The sequence below is a fragment of the Pituophis catenifer genome, unplaced genomic scaffold (genome assembly GCF_029215685.1).
Source record: "Pituophis catenifer annectens isolate HBS135680 unplaced genomic scaffold, rPitCat1.0.hap2 SCAF_1, whole genome shotgun sequence".
Taxonomy (NCBI): Eukaryota; Metazoa; Chordata; class Lepidosauria; order Squamata; family Colubridae; genus Pituophis; species Pituophis catenifer.
Genome location: NW_027256881.1, coordinates 340,995,725 through 341,016,576, shown reverse-complemented (window position 1 = coordinate 341,016,576; position 20,852 = coordinate 340,995,725). Strand labels below are relative to the sequence as shown.

The 20,852-nt window shown below is 45.9% G+C and overlaps 1 protein-coding gene across 1 annotated transcript in view; it reads left to right on the top strand.

Annotated features, from left to right (window-relative positions):
- The first annotated feature begins 2,131 nt into the window (after nucleotides 1–2,131).
- The window catches only part of CDC34 (cell division cycle 34, ubiqiutin conjugating enzyme), a 35,107-nt gene continuing 16,386 nt past the window's right edge, over nucleotides 2,132–20,852 (top strand). The window contains exon 1 of the mRNA XM_070944442.1: nucleotides 2,132–2,460. Coding sequence (XP_070800543.1) covers nucleotides 2,284–2,460 — 177 coding nt within the window. The 5' untranslated portion in view covers nucleotides 2,132–2,283. The remainder of the gene's footprint in view (nucleotides 2,461–20,852) is intronic.

The window sequence follows — 20,852 nt, the reverse complement described above, 5'->3', positions numbered from 1 at the left end:
AGAGCAGACCTGCTAACAGAGCTGACAATAGAAATACTTAAGCAGAGCCATTAAGCGAAGGGGAATCGGGCTAAAAATAACTCCCCTGGAACTCCCCTTTTCCTCTTTCCTGGCAGAATTACCCCCCAGGATAAGAAAGACAAAGACCCAAGAACAGGATTAAACCATTAAGGCAGGAAGACAGAATTCAGAGCAATCACCTTAACTAAAGGCACATACAAAATCTCATCAAACCACACCAAAGGGAAGATGGGTATAAAAATCCATACACTTATCAGGCCACTTTGCTTGCAACCCAGAAACGTTCTAGCTATGTCACTCCTCTTCTTGCCTTCCTGAATTAAAGGATCCCTTTTCTGGCAGCTGCTTCCATGCCTATTTCTTCCCACCATCGGTGACTGCTTCCCAGCTGGGAAGGAACCAGGGAAATTTCTTCCCACAATTCTTCCAAAGAAAAAACAGAATGTACAGTTGCTTCCTGAAAAAGCACCTTTGGGATGTTGGAAGAAATATCCTTCTGGGTTCAGCTCCAAGTGGGGAAAAAGACACTGGAAACATGGAGATTTGCTTGGAAAGATGGTTTAATGGTGGACAGGATCACATGGTTTGAGTTCCTGAACAGAAAAGGGGCAAGATGAAATTGATATATCTATCTCTATCTCTATCTCTATCTCTATCTCTATCTCTATCTCTATCTCTATATATCTATATCTATCTATCTATCTATCTATCTATCTATCTATCTATCTATATGTTTTTCTTCTAGCCAGGTTTTCCCTACGTAGCCAAGGTTTTTTTGTAGCTCCAGCTCAGTAGAATCTCATCTACTCGGTTCTGGGCTTTTTTCTTTTCTAACACCTAGCAAGCTCTCACTGCTAGGTGGGAGACCTAAATAGATCCATTTCTAGCTCGTTAGAAAAGAAAAAAGCCCAGAACCGAGTAGATGAGATTGTACTGAGCTGGAGCTACAAAAAAACCTTGGCTACGTAGGGAAAACCTGGCTAGAAGAAAAACACACATAAACCCTACGAAGAAGTAAGAAAATTGATCTATATATATATGGAGAAGGGCAGCATATAAATCAAATATATATATATATATATTTGATTTATATGCTGCCCTTCTCCATATATTCAGGGCGGCTTACAATGCATATTAAAAGAGAAAGATTTTACACAGAAAATGAAACGAGAATTGGACTTTTTTTTCCAAGGAGAATAAGAAAGAAACATGGATACAAAACCGTTGGGATACAATGAAAGCCTTTGCCAGAGGATTAGTCATTGATTACACACGGAAAAAAAGACAAACCCTTAAAAAGTATTGAGAGATGATCATAAAAGACTTCAAATGGCTCTTTTGAGTGTTGAAGGTTAGAGACCCCTGACCTAAACTATGCCTGAATAAGCAACCCGGATTAGGAAAATGTGGTCAAGTCAGCCAATCTTCCCGGTGAAATGCATCAACGCAGACACAAGGTGTGATGATGCACAGCAAGCTTCACAGGGCCGGTGAAAAAAGGGAATTATTGCATTTTTTTTCCCCTTAAATTGTAACTTTGCTCAACCTTTTGTGGTGCAAAAAAACTCATATAAATAAAAGAGTTCAGCTGTTCTCAGGCGGGTTGGGTGAGCGTTGCCAATAGGTCTCTCTGTATGACACAACGCATCCCCGTGATACACTTATTGCACACGCGGGGACACGTGTTTACCGTCCGGTGCTGGGAGGGGGGGGAAAAAATCTAAATAAACAACTTCGGATGGGCAATTCCCCAGCCGAGCCAACTTTCTCACGAGGGCGCGTGCGTGCTCCGCCCCCTGGCCCCGCTCGCTGTCGGGAATTGTAGTCCGGCCTCACGTGGGTGGGCGGGCGGGAGGGAGGCTACATTGAAAGGCACTGCTCTCAAGTCTTGCTGGGAGATGTAGTCGTCTCCACGCCCTCCGGACCGCCCTCTCCGGAAATCCGTCTCTCATTGGTGGAGAAAGGCGGCGGTTTGTTTTTTTTTTCCCTCCACATCCCTCCCTCCCATCAAGAACTACGCGTCCCAGGGAGCACCGCGCGCGCGCTCTCTGTTGTCGTGCCGCCGCCTCTCAGTGGTGCGGTTGTTCGTGGCGCTCTTTCGGGTCCGCAGCGCTTCCGTTCTTTCTCCTTTCCTCTGCCCGGCCCGGCGCTGCTTTCCCGCCCGGTTCCCCCCTCCCCTTTCGCGGCCGGCGCATTCACGCGAGTCCCCGGCTTCGCTCGAGGCCTACGTCCTTTTATCGCCTCCTCCGTCAAGCCGGTGACATGGCGCGGCTGTCTGTGCCCAGCTCGCAGAAGGCCCTGCTGCTGGAGCTGAAAGGGCTTCAGGAGGAGCCCGTGGAGGGCTTCCGAGTCAGCCTGGTGGACGAGGGGGACCTCTACAACTGGGAGGTGGCCATCTTCGGGCCTCCCAATACGCATTACGAGGGTGGCTATTTCAAGGTAAGGAAAGGGGGCTGCCTCTGTGTGGGTGACTGTTTGGGGAGGGCACCCTCCTCTCTTTGGTGGTCTCTAAATGGGAGGTTGGATTACAGCTCCCATCATCCCCAGCCAGGTAAAGGATAACCAGGTAAGAGGCCAAGTCCAGACACTTTATTTTGGGATGGTAGAGATTTATTTATTCATTCATTCATTTATTTATTTATTTGTCAAGTACCTATTAGGTAATATATGTAAGTATAAGCATGAATTGAATACGTAAAATGAATACAAATAAAGAGAATATTAGGACAGGGATGGTAGGCAGCTTGGGGCGCTTATGCACACCCCTTACAGGCCTCTTAGGAATGGGGTGAGGTCAACCGTAGACAGTTCTTAGGTTAAAATTTTGGGGTTAGGATCCAATGGGCAAATTTCTGTGAAGCAGCAGGGCAAAGAGGTGAAAATCCTGGAAGCCCAAAATGGGGGAACCAGGAAACAGCATCTCCAAGTGAGCTAGTTTCAAAAAGGTGAAAACCAAGAAGGTTAAAAAAAAAGAAAAAAAGATCAAAGTAGGGGGAGGAAAAACACAACTGGGGAAAGGAGGCTGGAAATCTCAAGTGTGGCCCCTTCCAGCTTGGGATGCCTGCCCTCCTCCTGAGTACCTACCTGAGCATAGGAGAAAATAGAGGGGACTTTCTTCCCAGTAGACACGTACCAACCAGGCGACAGACGCTATAAATCCCTCGGTCTAGATAGAAGTAAACAAAGCACCGCAGTCCTGGCTGGGTTCCTGCTGAAGAAGTGCCACCAAACTGGGTAGATCTCAAACCCAGTTCTGAGAAATTGAGCTTCTTGGAATAAATCCTACACCCACCCATCCATCCACCCTCAGGGGGATCTGATTACTTCTGCTAAACAACATGTGGATGGTTTTTGCTGCTCATTTTTAGGTTGGGGTTTAAATTGGTGCTAAGTAGCGCTTTTCAGAGGCAGGAGGATTTCTTTGTTGTTGTTGTTTTGGTCAGAATGACTGTATATATAAGCCTTTGGGACGGTTTTTTCCCGCCCCACCTTCCTCTTTTTCCAGATTTTTTTTTTTTTTTTGGCTAGCTATTGCTCATTTTATTGCTTGTCGGGTTAAATTGGGGGGTGGTCCTGGTCACACCTTTAAAGAGTACTTTTTAGATGTTACAAGGGTTTTGGGGGTGTTGTCTTGGGCAGAATTACTGTTCAAGCCTTTTTGTTTGTCTCCCTTCTCTTTTCCGGATTTGTACTTCTGTTTAAAGGAGTCATGGTTATAAAGAATAGCATGAGCAAGCAAGTGTGTGCGTGCTTATGTGTTTTTGTTCGTGTGTTCACATCGCCATTTCCTGTTTACCGGGTTGCTTCCCAGATGTGTGGATTATAGTAGTTACAGAAATGAGAATTGATAATCCAACATTGAGGGAATAAATGTTGAGGAAGACTGAAAAAGCTCCCCTTTTTAAACTTCCTTCTCCTCCCTTTTCTATATAACAATTTCAATTATTGGAAGAGACAATTTGGATTACTGCAGTTTCTCCCAATCAATCTAGAGATTGAGTAGGATAAACCTTTTTACTGCTTACACACTCCCGAGTTTTATTTCTCCTCTGAGCACAATTCCTCTGAGGAGAAACAAATCCTCAACCATTCTTCAATAACAGGAACAAATCCTGGTAATAGATATTTGGCTGCATGTTCTCCCCGTCTAATAAATAAACAATTATTGTAATAAAAAAATCCATATGTTTTCAAAATAATGAATGGGGTGAATTCATCATTGTGAATTGATGGGACTTTTCTTGTACAGTTTTAATATGGATATTTATTGTTTTTTAGATCTTGTTTATGGTTTTTATTGTTAGCCATCTTGAATGTGGGCTTGCTCTGAAACCTTGTTTTCAGGATTTTTCTTCCACGGTGCCTACAATTTCAACCCTTTGTTTCCCACAAAGCAGTATCAGGTTTTCATGCCATTTATGCATAATTTTGAATTCCTTTAGAGGAACCCGAATGACAGGATCTGATGACTTCAAATTAAATTAAGTTTTTTTTAAAAAAAACAATTAAAAGCTGCTTTATTAGCAACCACATTAGGATAGCTTTTAATCACTGAAGGAATTGTTAATTCTGGATATCTTTTAAGGGGTGTCATGGTTCGTTCCGCTTGTGGTTTACATTCTTTAAAAATTAGGGTCAGTTGATTATAGGACAGAGGTTTCTGTCTCAGTGGGGTAATGAATAGAAATTACAATGCGAGGAAGAACTGATGACTTCATGGACAAGTCTGGGTAATTTTCTTGGCACCCCATCTGTCTTTATCTGGCCTAAAACCTGAGATTTCTATTTCATTCCTCGACTTACCACAGTCCATTTAGTAACCAAAATTACAACAGCAGTGCAAAATGTGAATTAGTTTTTCACACCTATGACCATTTCAGCATCCCCATGGTCACATGATCAGAATTCAAACGCTTGGCATCTGGTTCACATTTATGACGGTTGCAGATTCCTGGAGTTATGTGATCAGCTTTTGGGACCTTCTGCCGAGCAAAGTCAATGGGGAAGCCAGATTCACTTAACAACCGTGTTACTAACTTAACAGCTGCAACGATTCAGTTAACAACTGTGGCAAGAAAGGTTGTAAGACGGGGCAGATTTCACTTAACAAATGTCTCGCTTAGCAATATAAATTTGGGGCTCAATTGTGGTCCTAAATTGAGGACTATGTCCAGTCCTACATCATCCAAAGACAATTAGGTGCTTTAGCTGGTAACAATAGAAAAATGTCGGTATTTAGGACAGCCTTTCCCAAACCCAAATGGTATTCCTGGACAATAATTTCCTTGAATCCCCAATTTTGACTAGAAAGGATGTGTAGAATGGGGTGGGGGTGGGGAATAATAGAATGACTATGGCAAGCAGAAACAATGACAGTACCAGGTGCCTTGAGTGCAATCCCAAAACAACTGGAGCACCATTTGAACACTATCAGCATAGTCCACTGAGCCTTGGTATATACAAAAGTATGAAGGCTATTGCTTAATGCATTGTAAACCGCCCTGAGTCTCCGGCGAAGGGCGACATATATAAAAATTGAACTAATAAATAAAATCGAACTAATAAAGTAACAAAATCAGTCAATTGCAAAAGGCAATATTATTTGGAACAACGTATATCCTGAGACGATACCCTTAGCACCAATCAACAGGAACATGTGCCTATCCTAGGTCCTTGGGAAGGACTTGATAGGTGAAGAAAAAGTCAACATCCAGTCTAAACATCTGGCTGAGAAGAGATTGGACAACCATTTGTCTAAAATGGTATAGGGCAGGGGTGTCACACTCGAGGCCCGGGGGCCGGATTCGGCCCACGGGGTGCTTAGATCTGACCCACAGAGCCACCCTGGAAACAGCAGACTGGCCGGTGCTTCTGCCAGCAAAAACGGAGCTCGGGAGCCCATTTTTACTGGCAAAGCACTCGGGCCATCACAGATGCCCCCGACACAAGTGACATCGAGCTGGCCATGGCCCCCCTAGCCCCCCAAGGTCAAACACAACCCTGATGCAGCCCTCAATGAAATCGAGTTTGACAAGCCTTAATAACACAACAGCCCGAAAAAACATCGCATCATGTGCTCTGATGCCGAACTACAGTATGCCGAAGTTTAGCCGACGTGTCGAAAAGGCATTACGTTGGCAAAGGGAAACCAGCAATCCGTCCGAAGGGATCTTTTGTTTCATTACTGTTACTAATTTGGCAAGAAGACTAAAATTATGAGTAAGTGAAGATTTATCTCCTGGGTAAACAAATAAGAAGTTATAGATAAGTCTATAGGGGAAGTGAAATACAGGCTCTTCCGCCGAATGAAATCTGAGTACGGAAATTTTCTGGGTTTGTAGGCTTATGTTGCAATTCCCTACTACTTCCTGGCCATGGTCTCACTTCCTTGCTCCCAGGCCTAGGTGGAGTTGTGGATGAGTCACCCCAAAGTCGGTGGTGAGCGACCTTATAAAGGCAGCTGCTGTTTTCCCTCAACTGTCTCAGCTGAAGCCTCGGGGTTATACAGTCACCTGTGGGGATCCCATAGGTGTCCCAATGGCTTCTCCCACTTGGCTGGGCAAGGAAGGTATATTTTGCACATCAATATATTTTTAGTGTTTCAATTGTTTCACCTGCTTTAAAGAGCACCCAGAGAGCCCTGTGAAGTGGGCCAGGGACATTGCCCCGATGTTAGCAGTGAGGAAGGCTGAATCTGAGCCATAAACGTGTCTAAGATCATCTAAACGATCTGACATTTGCTGCAGATCAATGGATTTATTATAACCAATATAAACAAGCCCAAAGATGTAGAAAACTGCACAGGGATGGCCTTTCTCCAGAAGCCCCTAAGCGGTGAGGGCACCAGGCTAGAAAGCGGGAGACTGTGAGTTCTAGTAGCATCTTAACCATGAAAGTCAGCTGGGTGACTTTGGGCCAATCACCAGGAGACAGGGAAATCTAGTTCCATCATAGAAATGAACACTAGCTGAGTGACTTTTAGGCCCATCACCAGGCGATGGGGAGTTCTAGTCCTGCATTAAGTATGAAAACTAGCTGGGTAACCTTGGGCCAATCACCAGGAGACAGGGAAATCTAGTTCCATCACAGAAATGAAAGCCAAGTGGGTGACTTTACTCAAATCACCAGGAGACAGGGAAATCTAGTTCCATCATAGAAATGAAAGCCAAGTGGGTGACTTTAGGCCAGTCACCAGGCTACAGGGAGTTCTGGTCCTGCATTAAATATGAAAGCTGGCTGGGTGAACTTCAGCCAATCACCAGGAGACAGGGAATTCTAGTTCTGCCTTAGGCATGAAAGCCAGCTGGGTGACCTTGGGCCAATCACCAGGAGACAGGAAGTTCTAGTCCTGCCTTAGGCATAAAAGCCAGCTGGGTGACCTTCAGCCAGTCACTAGGAGGCAGGGAGTTCTAGTCCTGCCTTAGACAAAAGCCAGCTGAGTAGTCTTGAGCCAGGTATTCTGTTGGGCCAACTCACCTCCCAGGATTGCTCTGGGGGAAATGGGAGAAGGAAAGTGTGTTGGATATGCTGGCCATTTTGAATTATTTCTAAAAGACAATATGATAAAGGCAGGATACAAATCAAAGAAGAGGTTAAAAGAAACAGGATGGAAAAGAAGCAAGAGCACTCAAAACAAGTCAGATGGTCCAGCCACAAGGTTAAAATGGGGCAAAGTCTCTCAGATGTCTCACTTAACAACAGAAATTTTGGGCTCCATTGTGGTCGTAAGTCGAGGACGGCCTGTATGCTGACATTGTGAACTGCTCAGAGAGTGCCCGTAGAACGCTACGGAGCGGTATACAGGTAAGTCCTCAACTTACGACCACAACGGAGACCAACATTTCTGTTGTTAACCGAGACATTGGTGAAGTGAGTTTTGCCCCATTTGACGACCTTGCCACCGTTGTTAAGTGAAGCGCTGCAGTTGATAAGTTAGTCAGGCGGGATTTAAGTGAATCTGGGGCCTCTAGGCTCTGTTGTTTGTACATGGAAAGAAGAACATTGAAGCACGTTCAAAACCAAAGGCTTATAGGAACTCGGTTGTTTAATCACACAAAATCTGGTTCATGCCCTGTAATGGAGCGGGGGCAGGGCGGGGACGGGCAAATGCATCCAATTTAATTAATGTATCCCTTAAAGCCAAAGCTTACTAAATGCACCGGAGTTGGCAGCATACACCCAGGCTCAGAAAGACCCAAGCTGCGATTACCAGCTGTAGTGACCTGCTTCCTATTAGTTGTATTTTGTAGGGCTGCTCTTTTTAAATGGTATATTGAAGAGGATCTGTTCAGCTAACCACCAATCCGTACGAAGAAGAAAAAAAGCAATATTATTTCATAAAAACTCATAAACTCGCAAGATTCATTTTTCTTGCCGTATACATGCATATATTCAAATTAGTCTGTGTTGTTTCTCTGTGTGTCACATAATATATGTGGGCATAAGCATAATTTTTGTATTTATTTATTTTGTCATGTTTATGTAGGGTATGTTGGTGGTGACCCTTTGAGAGCTCTATGCAACGAAGTTTCATTTAAATGTATGCCGATAAGTGTACCTTCAACGTGACAATAAAGTTATTGTTTTATTCTACTCTATTCTGCATTCTATTCTATTCTGTATTCTATATTTTATTTTATTCTATATTCTATTCTATTTATTCTTTTCTTTTTTTCTATTCTATTCCATTCCATTCTACTTATTATGCTATTCTATTCTATTCTATTCTATTCTATTCTATTCTATTCTATTCTATTCTATTCTATTCTATTCTATTCTATTCTATTCTATTCAGAATGAAAATACAATTAAGCATGTAATTGCCTGTTTAGACCTGGGTGGGCAACTCTGCCTCCTTTACGACCTGTGAACTTCATCTCCCAGAATTCCTGAGCCTGATACTTTGGCAATAATTAATAGATCTGATTTTTTTTTTAAAAAAAGGAAATATTCATCCCACATATACAGGTAGTCCTCACAACACAGTTCATTTAGTGACCATTCCAAGTTGCAACAGCACTGAAAAAAGTGACTTAGGACCGTTTTTTCACACGACCGGTGCAACATCCCCAGGGTCACGGGATCAAAATTCAATCGCTTGGCAACTGTCTCATATTTATGACGGTTGCAATGTCCCGAGGTCATATGAACGCCTTTTGCGACCTCCTGACAAGCAAAGTCAGTGGAGAAGGCGGATTCCCTTCACAGCCGTGTCAGTAACTTAACCACTGCAGTGATTCACTTAACAAATGTGGCAAGAAAGATCATACAATGAGGCAAAATTCACTTAACAACTGTCTCACTTAGCAACAGAAATGTTGAGCTCAATTCTGGCCATAAGGCGAGGACTACCTGTCCCCTTGTTGTTCATTACAGTTAGTCCTTGATTTATATCCACCATAGAGACCGGGAATCTCCATTGCTAAGTAAAGCAGTCGTTAAGTGAGGCGTGCCCAATTTCTCAACCTCTTTTTGCCACGGTTGTGAAGCAAATCCCAGCAGATGTTAAGTGACTCGCACGGTCATTAAGCAAATCCGGCTTCCTCCATTGATTTCGCTGGTTGGAAGCAAATGGGGAAAGTTGCACAGGGCGATCACATGACCCCAGGCAGTTGCAGCAACCGTCACAAATACATGTCAGTTGCCAAGCATCCAAATTTGGATCGCGTGATCTTGGGGATGCTGTTTATGGTCGTAAGGACGAGGATCAGTCCTAAGTCTATTTTCAGTGCTATTGTAATTCTGAATAGCCACTAAACCAGGGGTGGACAACTGTGGCCCTTTTACAACCTGTGCACTTCAACTCCCAGAATTCCTGAGACAGCTTGCTGTCTCAGGAATTCTGGGAGTTGAAGTCCACAGGTTGTGAAAGGACCACAGTTGCCCACCCCTGCACTAAACGAACGGTTGTAAGTCGGGGACTGCCTGTTTACAGCATATTGATATGTGATTATTTCTTTTTAACGGAGATGAGTAGTAATAGTAATGAGTAGAATAGTAGTAACTGTAAGAGGGATCTTGGAGAGCTAGACAATCATTTAGATATGAGCCAGCCATGTGCGGCAGCTGCCAAAAAAGCCAACACAGTTCTGGGCTGCATAAACAGAGGGATAGAATCAAGATCACGGGAAGTCTTAATACCACTTTATAATGCCTTGGTAAGGCCACACTTGGACTATCTTGCATCCAGTTTTGGTCACCACGATGTGAAAAAGATGTGGAGACTCTAGAACAGAGGTGTCAAACTTAAGGGCCGCAGTCTGGATCCAGCCCATGGGGTGCTTAAATCAGGCCCGTGGGGCCAGCCTGGAACTTTCAAAGAGCCTCTGTGACCCAAACACGGGCCGCATAGGGGCCTCTGCCAGTGTTGTGGCTCCGTTACCGGAGCCTGTGTCATCGTCAGGAGAGGACTCCGAGAGTGAAGGGGAGGAGTTGGCAAGGCCTCCCTCTCCAGGACCCTCCTCTCTGGCAATGCCTTCGGTGTCCGCCGAAGGGCAAGAGATAGGGCCGGGGCCAAGCACGTCCACGCAGCCACAGATGGACAGTGATGAGGGTAATGAGTCTTGGCTGGATCCATGCCAACGTCGCAGAGATAAGCGCGCGCAACAGAAGAAAAGTGCCCGAGATTAGGCTGAGTCACTGGACCACACCCCACAGGATATAAAAGGGAGCGTGGTGGCCAGTCAAACCTTGTGACGAAAAAAGCTGAAAGCTTCCACGCCATTCTGCATTGCCGGACTTTTGCTTTAAGACTTTGCTGGAGTATCTCTGGACTTGATTAATTCCGTAATTATTGAGCTGCTTTCCTTTGATGTACCAGAAGCGGGGAGAAGTTATCTCTCCTCTTTGTAAATAATAAACTCTTGGCAGGCAGCCACTAGGTTGTTGCCAAGTTCCGTTATCATAAGGAAAAGGATTTTGCCGGCTGGTTTGGTCTTTAACTCCTGAACGTCTGTTGGTGTGTGTGCGTGGGGTTGGGGACAGAACAGCCAGGGGTGAAATCCAGCCACGTATATCCGGCTAGGGTGAACCGATAGCGTCAGCTGCGGGAAGGCTCCGCCCACCCGCACGGACGTCATGATGTCACCTTTTTGTGAGATTTTAAACCTCTGTGCATGCACAGACGACGGTGCGCGCACATTGGCGAACCGGTAAGGAAGGTAAGTGAATGTCATCCCTGCTCTGCGCGGCCTGTTTTCAGCTGGGAAAAGTGCTGCAGGAGGCCATGGAGGCCAGAAATGAGGTGCGGATGGGCTGTGCAAGGTCCCCCATGCCCCATTTTGGCCAGCAGGGTGCTTTAGGTGGCATCCGCCCCGTCTTCCCCCCTTCCGCCTCGCTCCCTGCCGGCTTGCGGAGAACGACAATGCTGATCCAACCCTCAAAGAGTTTGACACCCCTGCTCTAGAAAGAGTGCAGAGAAGACCAAGAAAGGTGATTAGGGGACTGGAGGCTAAAATGTATGAAGAATGGTTGCAGGAACTGGGTATGTCTAGTTCAGGGGTCATGCAACCTTAAATACTCAAAGAGCCATTTGGACCCGTTTCCCACAGAAAAGAAAACACCGGGAGCCACAAAACCTGGGTGGGCGTGGCCAACTCGATGTCACTCACTTCCACCAGTCACATGGCCCCTCTAGCCACGCCTACCCAGCCGGTCATTAGGGCAGAGAACCAGTTGTTAAAAAACACCGGGAACCACAAAATCCTTTCTCCCCTCCCTCTCTCTGTATCTCTCTATGTCTCTCTCTGGGTCTCTCTGTCTCTGCCCTGGCCGCTTCTCCATCCCCCGCCGTCACCCTTACCTTCTAAGGCCAGGCGAGGAGTGACTGGGAGGGGAGGGCGAGGGGCGGGGCCAGCCAGTGGTGGGATCACCTGACAGGGAGCCACAGCAGAGGGCCCAAAGAGCCGCATTTGGCTCCGGAGCCACAGGTTGCTGACCCCTGGTATAGTTTAATGAAAAGAAGGACTAGGGGAGACATGATAGCAGTATTCCAATATCTCAGGGGCAGCCACAAAGAAGAGGGAGTCAAGCTATTCTCCAAAGCACCTGAAGGCCAGACAAGGAATAATAGATGGAAACTAACCAAGGAGAGAAGCAACTTAAAACTAAGGAGAAATTGCCCGACAGTGAGAACAATTAACCAGTGGAACGACTTGCCTCCAGAAGCTGTGAATGCTCCAACACGGGAGGTTTTAAAGAAGAGATTGGACAGCCATTTGTCTGAAATGGTATATGGTTTCCTGCCTTAAGTAGGGGGTTGGACTAGAAGACCTCCAAGGTCCCTTCCAACTCTTTTATTCTATTCTAAATGAGAAAAGAACCCACTCTCTATTAATAAAAAGTTTGCCTGCTTCATTTGTTTGCCCCCGGCAATTAGTTGTTATACATGTTGATAAACTTGGGGCAGTGTCTAATTGACAGAAGGCGAGAGAACCCCGGGTGGTGCTCGAAACTTAAAAATACCGAAATAGGTTAGGAGGAAGTCAGAAAGTGTTGTGTGGATGTTTGCTTTGCGTGACTCACTGTGTTTTCGAGTTTCGGGTCCCATGATAAGGTTAAGAACAAGGAGGGCACCTGGCAAGTTATCCACGCTTCGCACCCTTGTGATGTCATAAAATGTTTACAAAAATTACCAGCAAATAGTGTCGTTTGCTTTCAGAGCGGTGTATCACAAGCCCTGACGACAGATGTTGTCTACGCAAAATTTAGGTGCTGGGTCAGAGGTGTTGAGACTTCTGGGCAATATGGGAGCAAGTCAGGGGTGGGTTCTAAATTTTTTTTACTACCGGTTCTGTGGGTGTGGCTTATGTTGTGGGCGTGGCTTGGAGGTCATGTGACTAGGTGGGCGTGGCTAGCTGGTCAGAGTCATTTCTGGAAGGTCCTCGCGCTTATGACCAGTCCTCGCACTTACGACCCAACTCATTTGTTTGCTTTTAACACTGATCAGCTGTAGGACGGCCCTTTGAAGCCCCGCGGCAAGAGTTTAAACAGTTTTTTCCCCTCTAGTCATCAGCTGGGACTCAGGAGGCAGCAATAGATTGGGGGTGGGACCAAATAAAAGGTAAGAATAGCGTGAGGGGTGGGAGGGCGAGGGGGGGGAGAACCGGTTCGGTGATGTCATATCGTCACCGCTACCGGCTCGGCCGAACCAGGAGGAACCCACCACTGGAGCAAGTACACCATATGTTCCAAAAAAATATCACAAATATCCATTGTACAGTTACAATCGTTCATTTCATTGCCATTTGAAGTTACAAGAGCACTGAGAAAAGTGACTTACGACCATTTTTCACTCTTAACAACCGTTGCAGCATCCCCATGATCGTGTAGTCCTCGGCTTACGACCACAATGGAGCCCAAAATTTCAGTTGACAAGTGAGACATTTGTGAAGTGGGTTTTGCCCAATTTGATGTCCTATCTTTGCCACAGGTGTTAAGTGAATCACTTCAGTTGACAGGTTAGTAACCCGGTTGTTAAGTGAATCCGGCTTCCCCATTGGCTTTGCTTGTCGGGAGGTCGCAAAAGGGGATCACATGACCTTGGAGACACAGCAACGGTCATAAATATGAACCAAAGCTGGCTGAGGAATTCTGGGAGTTGAAGTCCACAAGTCTTAAAGTTGCTAAGGTTGGAGACCCCTGATTCAGATCATGATTGTCCCCAAAGTGCTTTTCTGTCTTTTAGAACGGAAGAAGCTTCTTAGACGAGAAGCGAAACGTCTTCACGGAAAAACAAAATCCACTTGCCTTTGGGGGAAAAAAAGCACCTTTGCGACCTCCATCTTTTACTCGAGAATCAAAGCTGGGGCAGTCTCATTTTGTTTTTTGTTTTTTTTTCCTCAAAGTTTCTTACTTTCCCGGACGAAACTCGTATTTTAACAAACCGTTGCTGTATATTTTCTTCATGGTCCTCTCGGCTCATTTACACATTTTTTTTTGGGTAGGAAAATCTTGTGCCGCTTCTGTTCCTTCGAACCTAAAGGGATTACTGGCTGGTGGCTCTCTTTAACAGATTAGAACTGATATCTTTTTTTCCACTAATCGATTTATAGTATCATCTGCCAGATCTATTTGTGATTCACCATCGAGTTCACTGTTACTGTGTTTTTCATGGTTCCCTGACAATATATTGTAGTTAATTACAATATACTGTGTTTCCCCGAAAATATGACCCTGACTTATATTTGTTTGAACCCCAAAATTAAAGCTTGGCCTTATTTTCGGGGAGGTCTTATTATTTTGGGGCGCGTGGAGGAAGACGGGGCTCCTCTTGCCGTCTTACCTGATTTCCAGCTCTGTCTCCCTAACCCTAACCAGAGGAAATGGCGGGGACCGGCTCTGCATGCGTTTAAATATTTTCAGGGAGGGCTTATTTTCGGAGAGGGCTTATTTTAGCACATGCACTCAAAAGCCCGACCGGGCTTATTATCAGGGGAGGACTTATTTTTGGGGAAACACGGTAGAGAATCTGGTAGACTGATCCTGGGCTGCAAATACCTTTTTTTTTTTTTTCAAAATTTGTTGTATTTATGGTTACAGATAGTCCTTGTCTTACAACAGTTCATTTAGTGACTATTTGAAGATACGGTACTTGAAAAAGCGACTTTGTGACCGTTTTTCACACGACTGCTGCAGCACGTGATCGAAATTGTTGATCCCCTATAGTCACCTGATCAAAATTCAGATGGTTGGCCACTGACTCATATTTATGACGGTTGCAGTGTCCGGGGGGGGGGTGTCACGTGATCCCCGTTTGCGACCTTCCGACAAGCAAAGTCGATGGGGAAGCCAAGATTCATTTAACCACCAGTGTTAATTAACTTACCAACTTTACGTACTGTTTGAAGGGGGAGCAAACCATTTGTTAAGTGGGTTTTGCTCCACTTTAAGGACTTTTCCTGCCACTGTTAAGTGAACCGCTGCCGTTGTTAATTGAACTCCCACAGAGTTGGTCTCCTCCGGGTCCTGTCAGCTAAACAATGCCGGCTGGCGGGCCTGCGGGGAAGAGCCTTCTCTGTGGCTGCCCCAGCTCTCTGGAACCAGTTACCTCCTGAGGTCCGGACCATCCCCACCCTATTGGCCTTCTGAAAAGACCTGGCTTTTCCGGCAGGCCTGGGGCCGTTGATCTCACTCTTGTGATCTGGCGAGATTCGGCCATGAATGGTGTGAATGGGTTTTTAATGTTTTTAATTTTTCAATGTCTTTTTATAATGATTTTTTAAATGTGTTGTGAGCCACCCTGAGTCTTCGGAGAGGGGGCGGCATATAAATTTAATTAATTAGTTTAAATTAAATTAAACAACAGACATTTTGGGATGAATAGTCATAAATCGAGGACTGCCTGTACAACCTCCCCCCCACAACTCGTACAATTTAAAGTTTTTTGAAGAGATATATTTTTTCTACCCGTCCCGAGAATGTACGGTATGTTTCCCTTTCGGCAAACATTTCAATACATCCTTGTTGAGAACGAGTTTGGCCTAGTGGTTAAAGCCACCAGACTAGAAACCGGGAGATGCGGCATTTTAACCTTCCCTCAGGCCTGAGACCAAAACCGGATGACTTTGGGCCAGTCCCTCTCTTGCAGCCCTAGGAAAAAGGCCAGGATAAAGCACTTTCAGAAACATTGCCCCCCCCTTCCGCGCCCCCCCCCCCAAAAAACCCTGCAGGGATTTGTCTTCTCTTTGGGTTGTCCTCAATTTACGACAACTCGTTTAGTGACCGCTTGAAGGGACAGCGGCACTGAAAAAAAAAGTGACTAGTTGCGGCCAGCCCTGCGGTGATGAAGCTGCCGAGGACTGTTATTATCTTTGTGTGGTTTCAATTGTACTTTCGCTGCTGAGTAATCAGAAAGCAAAGGTAGTGCAGATCAGAACTTAATTGCTACCATAGGTTTTTGTGTGTGTGTATGTGTGTAATTTCTCTACTTCTATTCATCCCTGCTTGGATTTTTTTTTTTTATTTATTTCTTTGCTTCTGTGTTAAGCGTGAGAAACATTCCACTTTGAACCTGTTTGCGCTGGAAACGTCAGAAAATGTCCATTGGAGCAGGGGTCTCCAACCTTGGCAACTTTAAGCCTGGAAGACTTCAACTCTCAGAATTCTGGGAGTTAAAGTCCACCAGGCGTAAAGTTGGCTGAGGAATTCTGGGAGTTGAAGCCCACCCGGCGTAAAGTCAGCTGAGGAATTCTGGGAGTTGAAGTCCACCTGGCGTAAAGTCGGCTGAGGAATTCTGGGAGTTGAAGTCCACCCGGTGTAAAGTTGGCTGAGGAATTCTGGGAGTTGAAGTCCACCGGGCTTAAAGTCGCCAAGATTGGAGACCCCTGTATTGGACAAAAGACTATTCTCATAGTCTAGAGAATTTGAGAAGCCTCCAAGCGTTAGCAAAAGTCGAACCAGTTCCAAAATATTTAAAAGCAGGACGTTCCTCAAAGCTTGGAATGGTTCAGAATGAAATGTTTTACACAGACCTGTTTCTCAGACACCTTGAGCAAGAAACAAGGAACTTTTTAAGTAGCATCATATTTATTTGTTGTTTTTATCCCTCCCTTATTATTTTAACAAATAACTCAAGGCGGTAAACATATCCAACACACCTTCCTCCTAGTTTCCCCACAACAACAACCTTACGGGGTGGAGGGTTGGGCTGAGAGAGTCCAAAGTAATCCATCTGTTTTTCATGCCTAAGGCAGGACTAGAACTCACCATCTCCTGGTGACTGGCCCAAAGTCACCCAGCCCAGCTTTCATGGCTGAGGCAGAACTAGAACTCACTGTCTCCTGGTAATTGTCCCGAAGTCACCGAGCCCCAATTTCATGGCTAAGGGAGGGCTAGAACTCACCATCTCCTGGTAATTGGCCCAAAGTCACCCAGTCTGCTTTCATGCCTAAGGCAGACTAGAACTCACCGTCTCCTAGTGACTGTCCCAAAGCCACCCAGCCCAGCTTTCATGGCTGAGGCAGGACTAGAACTCACTGTCACCTAGTAATTTTCCCAAAGTCACCGAGCCCCGATTTCATGGCTAAGGGAGGACTAGAACTCACCATCTCCTGGTGATTAGCCCCAAATCACCCAGTTGGCTTTCATGCCTAAGGCAGACTAGAACTCACCGTCTCCTAGTGACTGTCCCAAAGCCACCCAGCCCAGCTTTCATGGCTGAGGCAGGACTAGAACTCACTGTCACCTAGTAATTTTCCCAAAGTCACCGAGCCCCGATTTCATGGCTAAGGGAGGACTAGAACTCACCATCTCCTGGTGATTAGCCCCAAATCACCCAGTTGGCTTTCATGCCTAAGGCAGGACTAGAACTCACCGTCTCCTAGTGACTGTCCCAAAGCCACCCAGCTCAGCTTTCATGGCTGAGGCAGGACTAGAACTCCCAATCTCCTGGTGATTGGCCCCACGTCACTCAGCTGTCTTTCAGGCCCAAGTAATCTTTATTGGAACCACGTGCCCCCACTTCACTGATTAAAGGATTTGAGACATTCATTCAGATCCGTGGCGTTTCTCCAGTTCTGTTCTCAAAGGCCTCCTTGTGAGCACAGAGGCAAGGAATGAGGCTCTTCTAGGGTGTGACTAGACAAACTGGAAGCTGAGCTGCTCGAACTCAAAAAAAAAAAATAATAATAATAATAATAATAACCCTTTCTACATGCAATGAGTGGCAGGATAAGCAGTTGGGGAGAAATGGGCTCAACCAGCTTGACAGGTCAAACATGAACAGCAAAGCTTGCTTGGCAGATTTCGCCAAAGGTTCAAGATTTAGAGTTTGGTTGGTGGAGACAAGCAGGTGTCAATGACTCATTTGTGGTCTCTGATGTTGGCAGACAAGCAAAATGTCTCCTTGGTTTGAAATTTTGCCCTAACTTGGTAATCCTCCGCTTCCAACCACAGTTGGGATCAGGACTTTCCAATTGCTATCAACCGGAATAGAAGGGAAGGGACCTTGGAGATCTTCTAGTCCAACCCACTGCTTAAGCAGGAGACCGTATACCAGTGATGGCTAACCTTTTTGCTGTCATGTGCCAACAGCGGGGGTCGCGCGCGTGCTTGTGCCCACATCCATAATTCAATGCTTCTGCGCCTCCCCCCCCACACGCACGTGTGCGTGTGGACCCCCCGCGCTCCCCACACTTTTGGCACGCGATGGCAAAAGGGTTACTGGTGGGTCTGGTAGGCCCATTTTTTTACCCTCCCCAGGCTCCAGAGCCTTTCTAGGAGCCTGGGGAGGGCGAAAATGGCCTCCCCTATCCCCCAGAGGCCCTCCGGAGGCCGAAAATTTATTTATTTATCTATTATCAGGTTTATATACCGCCCTTCTCTCGAAGGACTCAGGGCGGTGCACAGCCAAAGTAAAAACATAAATACAAACATTAAAATACAGTTAAAAAGATATATATGCGTTTGGCCCCATAGTTAAAAAACAATAACAAACCTATTAAAAACATTTAAAAATGTGTTAAGCCAACCTGGCTTTCTGAAAAAGAAAGGTCTTTAGGGCATGGCGGAAGGCACCGAGGTCTTGGATTCTTCGTATCTCTGGGGGCAGCTGATTCCAGAGGACAGGTGCCCCCACAGAAAAGGCCCTCCCCCTGGGGGCCACCAGTCTACATTGCTTGGCCGATGGCACCCTGAGGAGGCCCTCTCTGTGGGAGCGCACCGGTTGGTGGGAGGTCGGTGGTGGCATCAGGTGGTCTCGAAGATATCCTGTTTCCCAACTTCTGGTGGGACCGGAAAGCCCGAAAATAAGCTGGCCAGCGCACGCCTGCACGTTGGAGCTGAGCTAGGGCAATGCTCACGTGTCCACAAATATGGCTCAGGTTCACCATCCCGGCCCTATACCGTTCCAGACAAACAGCTGTCCAACCTCTTCTTAAAAATCTCCAGTGATAAAACATCCCACAACTTCTGAAGGCAAGTTAATTGGTTAATTGTCCTCACTGTTAGGAAGTTTCTCCTTAATTCCAGGTTGCTTCTCTCCTTCATCAGTTTCCACCCATTGTTTCTTGTCCTGCTCTCTGGTGCTTTGGAAAATAAATTGACCCCCTCTTCTTTTTGGCAGCCCCTCAGATACTGGAACATTGCTACCATATGCCCCCTAATCCTTCTTTTTTCTAGACTGGCCAAACCTAAATCCTGCCGCCGTTCTTCATATGTTTTAGTCTCCAGGCCTTTAATCATCTTGGTTGCTCTTCTCTGCACCTTTTTCCCAAAGTCTCAACATCTTTTTTTGTCATGTGGTGACCAAAACTGGATGCAGGATTCCAGGTGTGGCCATACTGAGGCTTTATAAAGCGGTACTAATAATTCACGTGATTTTGATTCTGTGCCTCTGTTTATACAACCCAGGTGTCAGGTTTTCAGGCTGTCTTCAAATAAATTGCATCGCAAACAAAGTCTTTTATAAAACAAACTTCCATTTTATTAAGCACAGCACTTTTTACACCGACTCGTTGCAGCCTGCACTGACGTGCCGACCCAAAACCCCTCCTCTTCCTTCCCCCACTCCTCTGCATTCATTGGCCATCTTCCCAATCATTCACCCCCTAATCTACTGCTCCAATTCAAAGAATTTCCCCCCTCCCATCCATCTCCTAGGGGACATTATCTCCAGAGGAAATAAGTAGGTGAAAGGCAACCGTCCCGTTGCAGATGCCTGCGTTCTCCTCCTTATGTCAGCACTAGGATAAATGCATCTTGACGTGCTGACACCAGGATGGTATTAAGCGAGTTGTGCATGATTTTACAATATTCTTTTCCTATGGTGGATGATGCGAATCACTGCAATTGTTAAGTGAATCATGCAGTTGTTAAGCAAATCCAACTTCCCCCATTTGACTTTGTTTGTCGGAAGCCGGATGGGAAGGTCACAAATGGTAATCCCCGGGATGTCTCAATTGTTGTAAATGCACCCTGGTTGCCAAGCGTCTGAATTTTTTTATCACGTGATCATGGGGATGCTGCCGTGGTTGTAAGTGTGAGGACTGCTTGTAAGTCTGTTTTTTTCAATGCTGTTGTAACACTACGAAGTGGCGCAGTGGTTAGGGTGCAGTACTGCAGCTACTTCAGCTGACTGCTAGTTCAGCAGATCAGCGGATCAAATCTCACCGGCTCAAGGTTGACTCAGCCTTCCATCCTTCCGAGGTGGGTAAAATGAGGAGCCAGATTGTTGGGGGCAATATGCTATTTAATATATTGTCTTTGGTGTAAGCCGCCCAGAGTCCTCGGAGAGTGGGCGGCATAGAAATATGACTATGGCCGCGCGGGTGGTTATGGGAGCGACATGGCGCTCCCATGTAACACCTCTCCTGCGCGAGCTGCACTGGCTCCCGGTGGTCTTCCGGGTGTGCTTCAAGGTATTGGTTACCACCTTTAGAGCGCTCCATGGCTTAGGACCTAGGTACCTACAAGACCGCCTTCTGCCACCGGTAGCCTCTCACCGGCCAGTACGCTCCCACAGAGAGGAGCTCCTCAGGATGCCGTCGGTCAAACAGTGTCGACTGGCGGCCCCCAGGGGGAGAGCCTTCTCTGTGGGGGCACCTGCCCTTTGGAATGAGCTCCCCCCGGAGATACGGAGGATCCCGGACTTACGCACTTTCCGCCGTGCCCTCAAGACTTTTTTATTCCAACAAGCTGGGCTGGCCTAACTCTTTTTAATTGTTTAATTTTAATTTGCTTTTAAAAATGGGGTGTTTTAATTAGTATGGGCCAAATTTGTTTAATATGTTTTAAATTGTTTTTTTTAATTTTATATTGTATGTGTTTTATCTTTGGCTGTTCACCGCCCTGAGTCCTTCGGGAGAAGGGCGGTATATAAATTCAAATAAACTCAA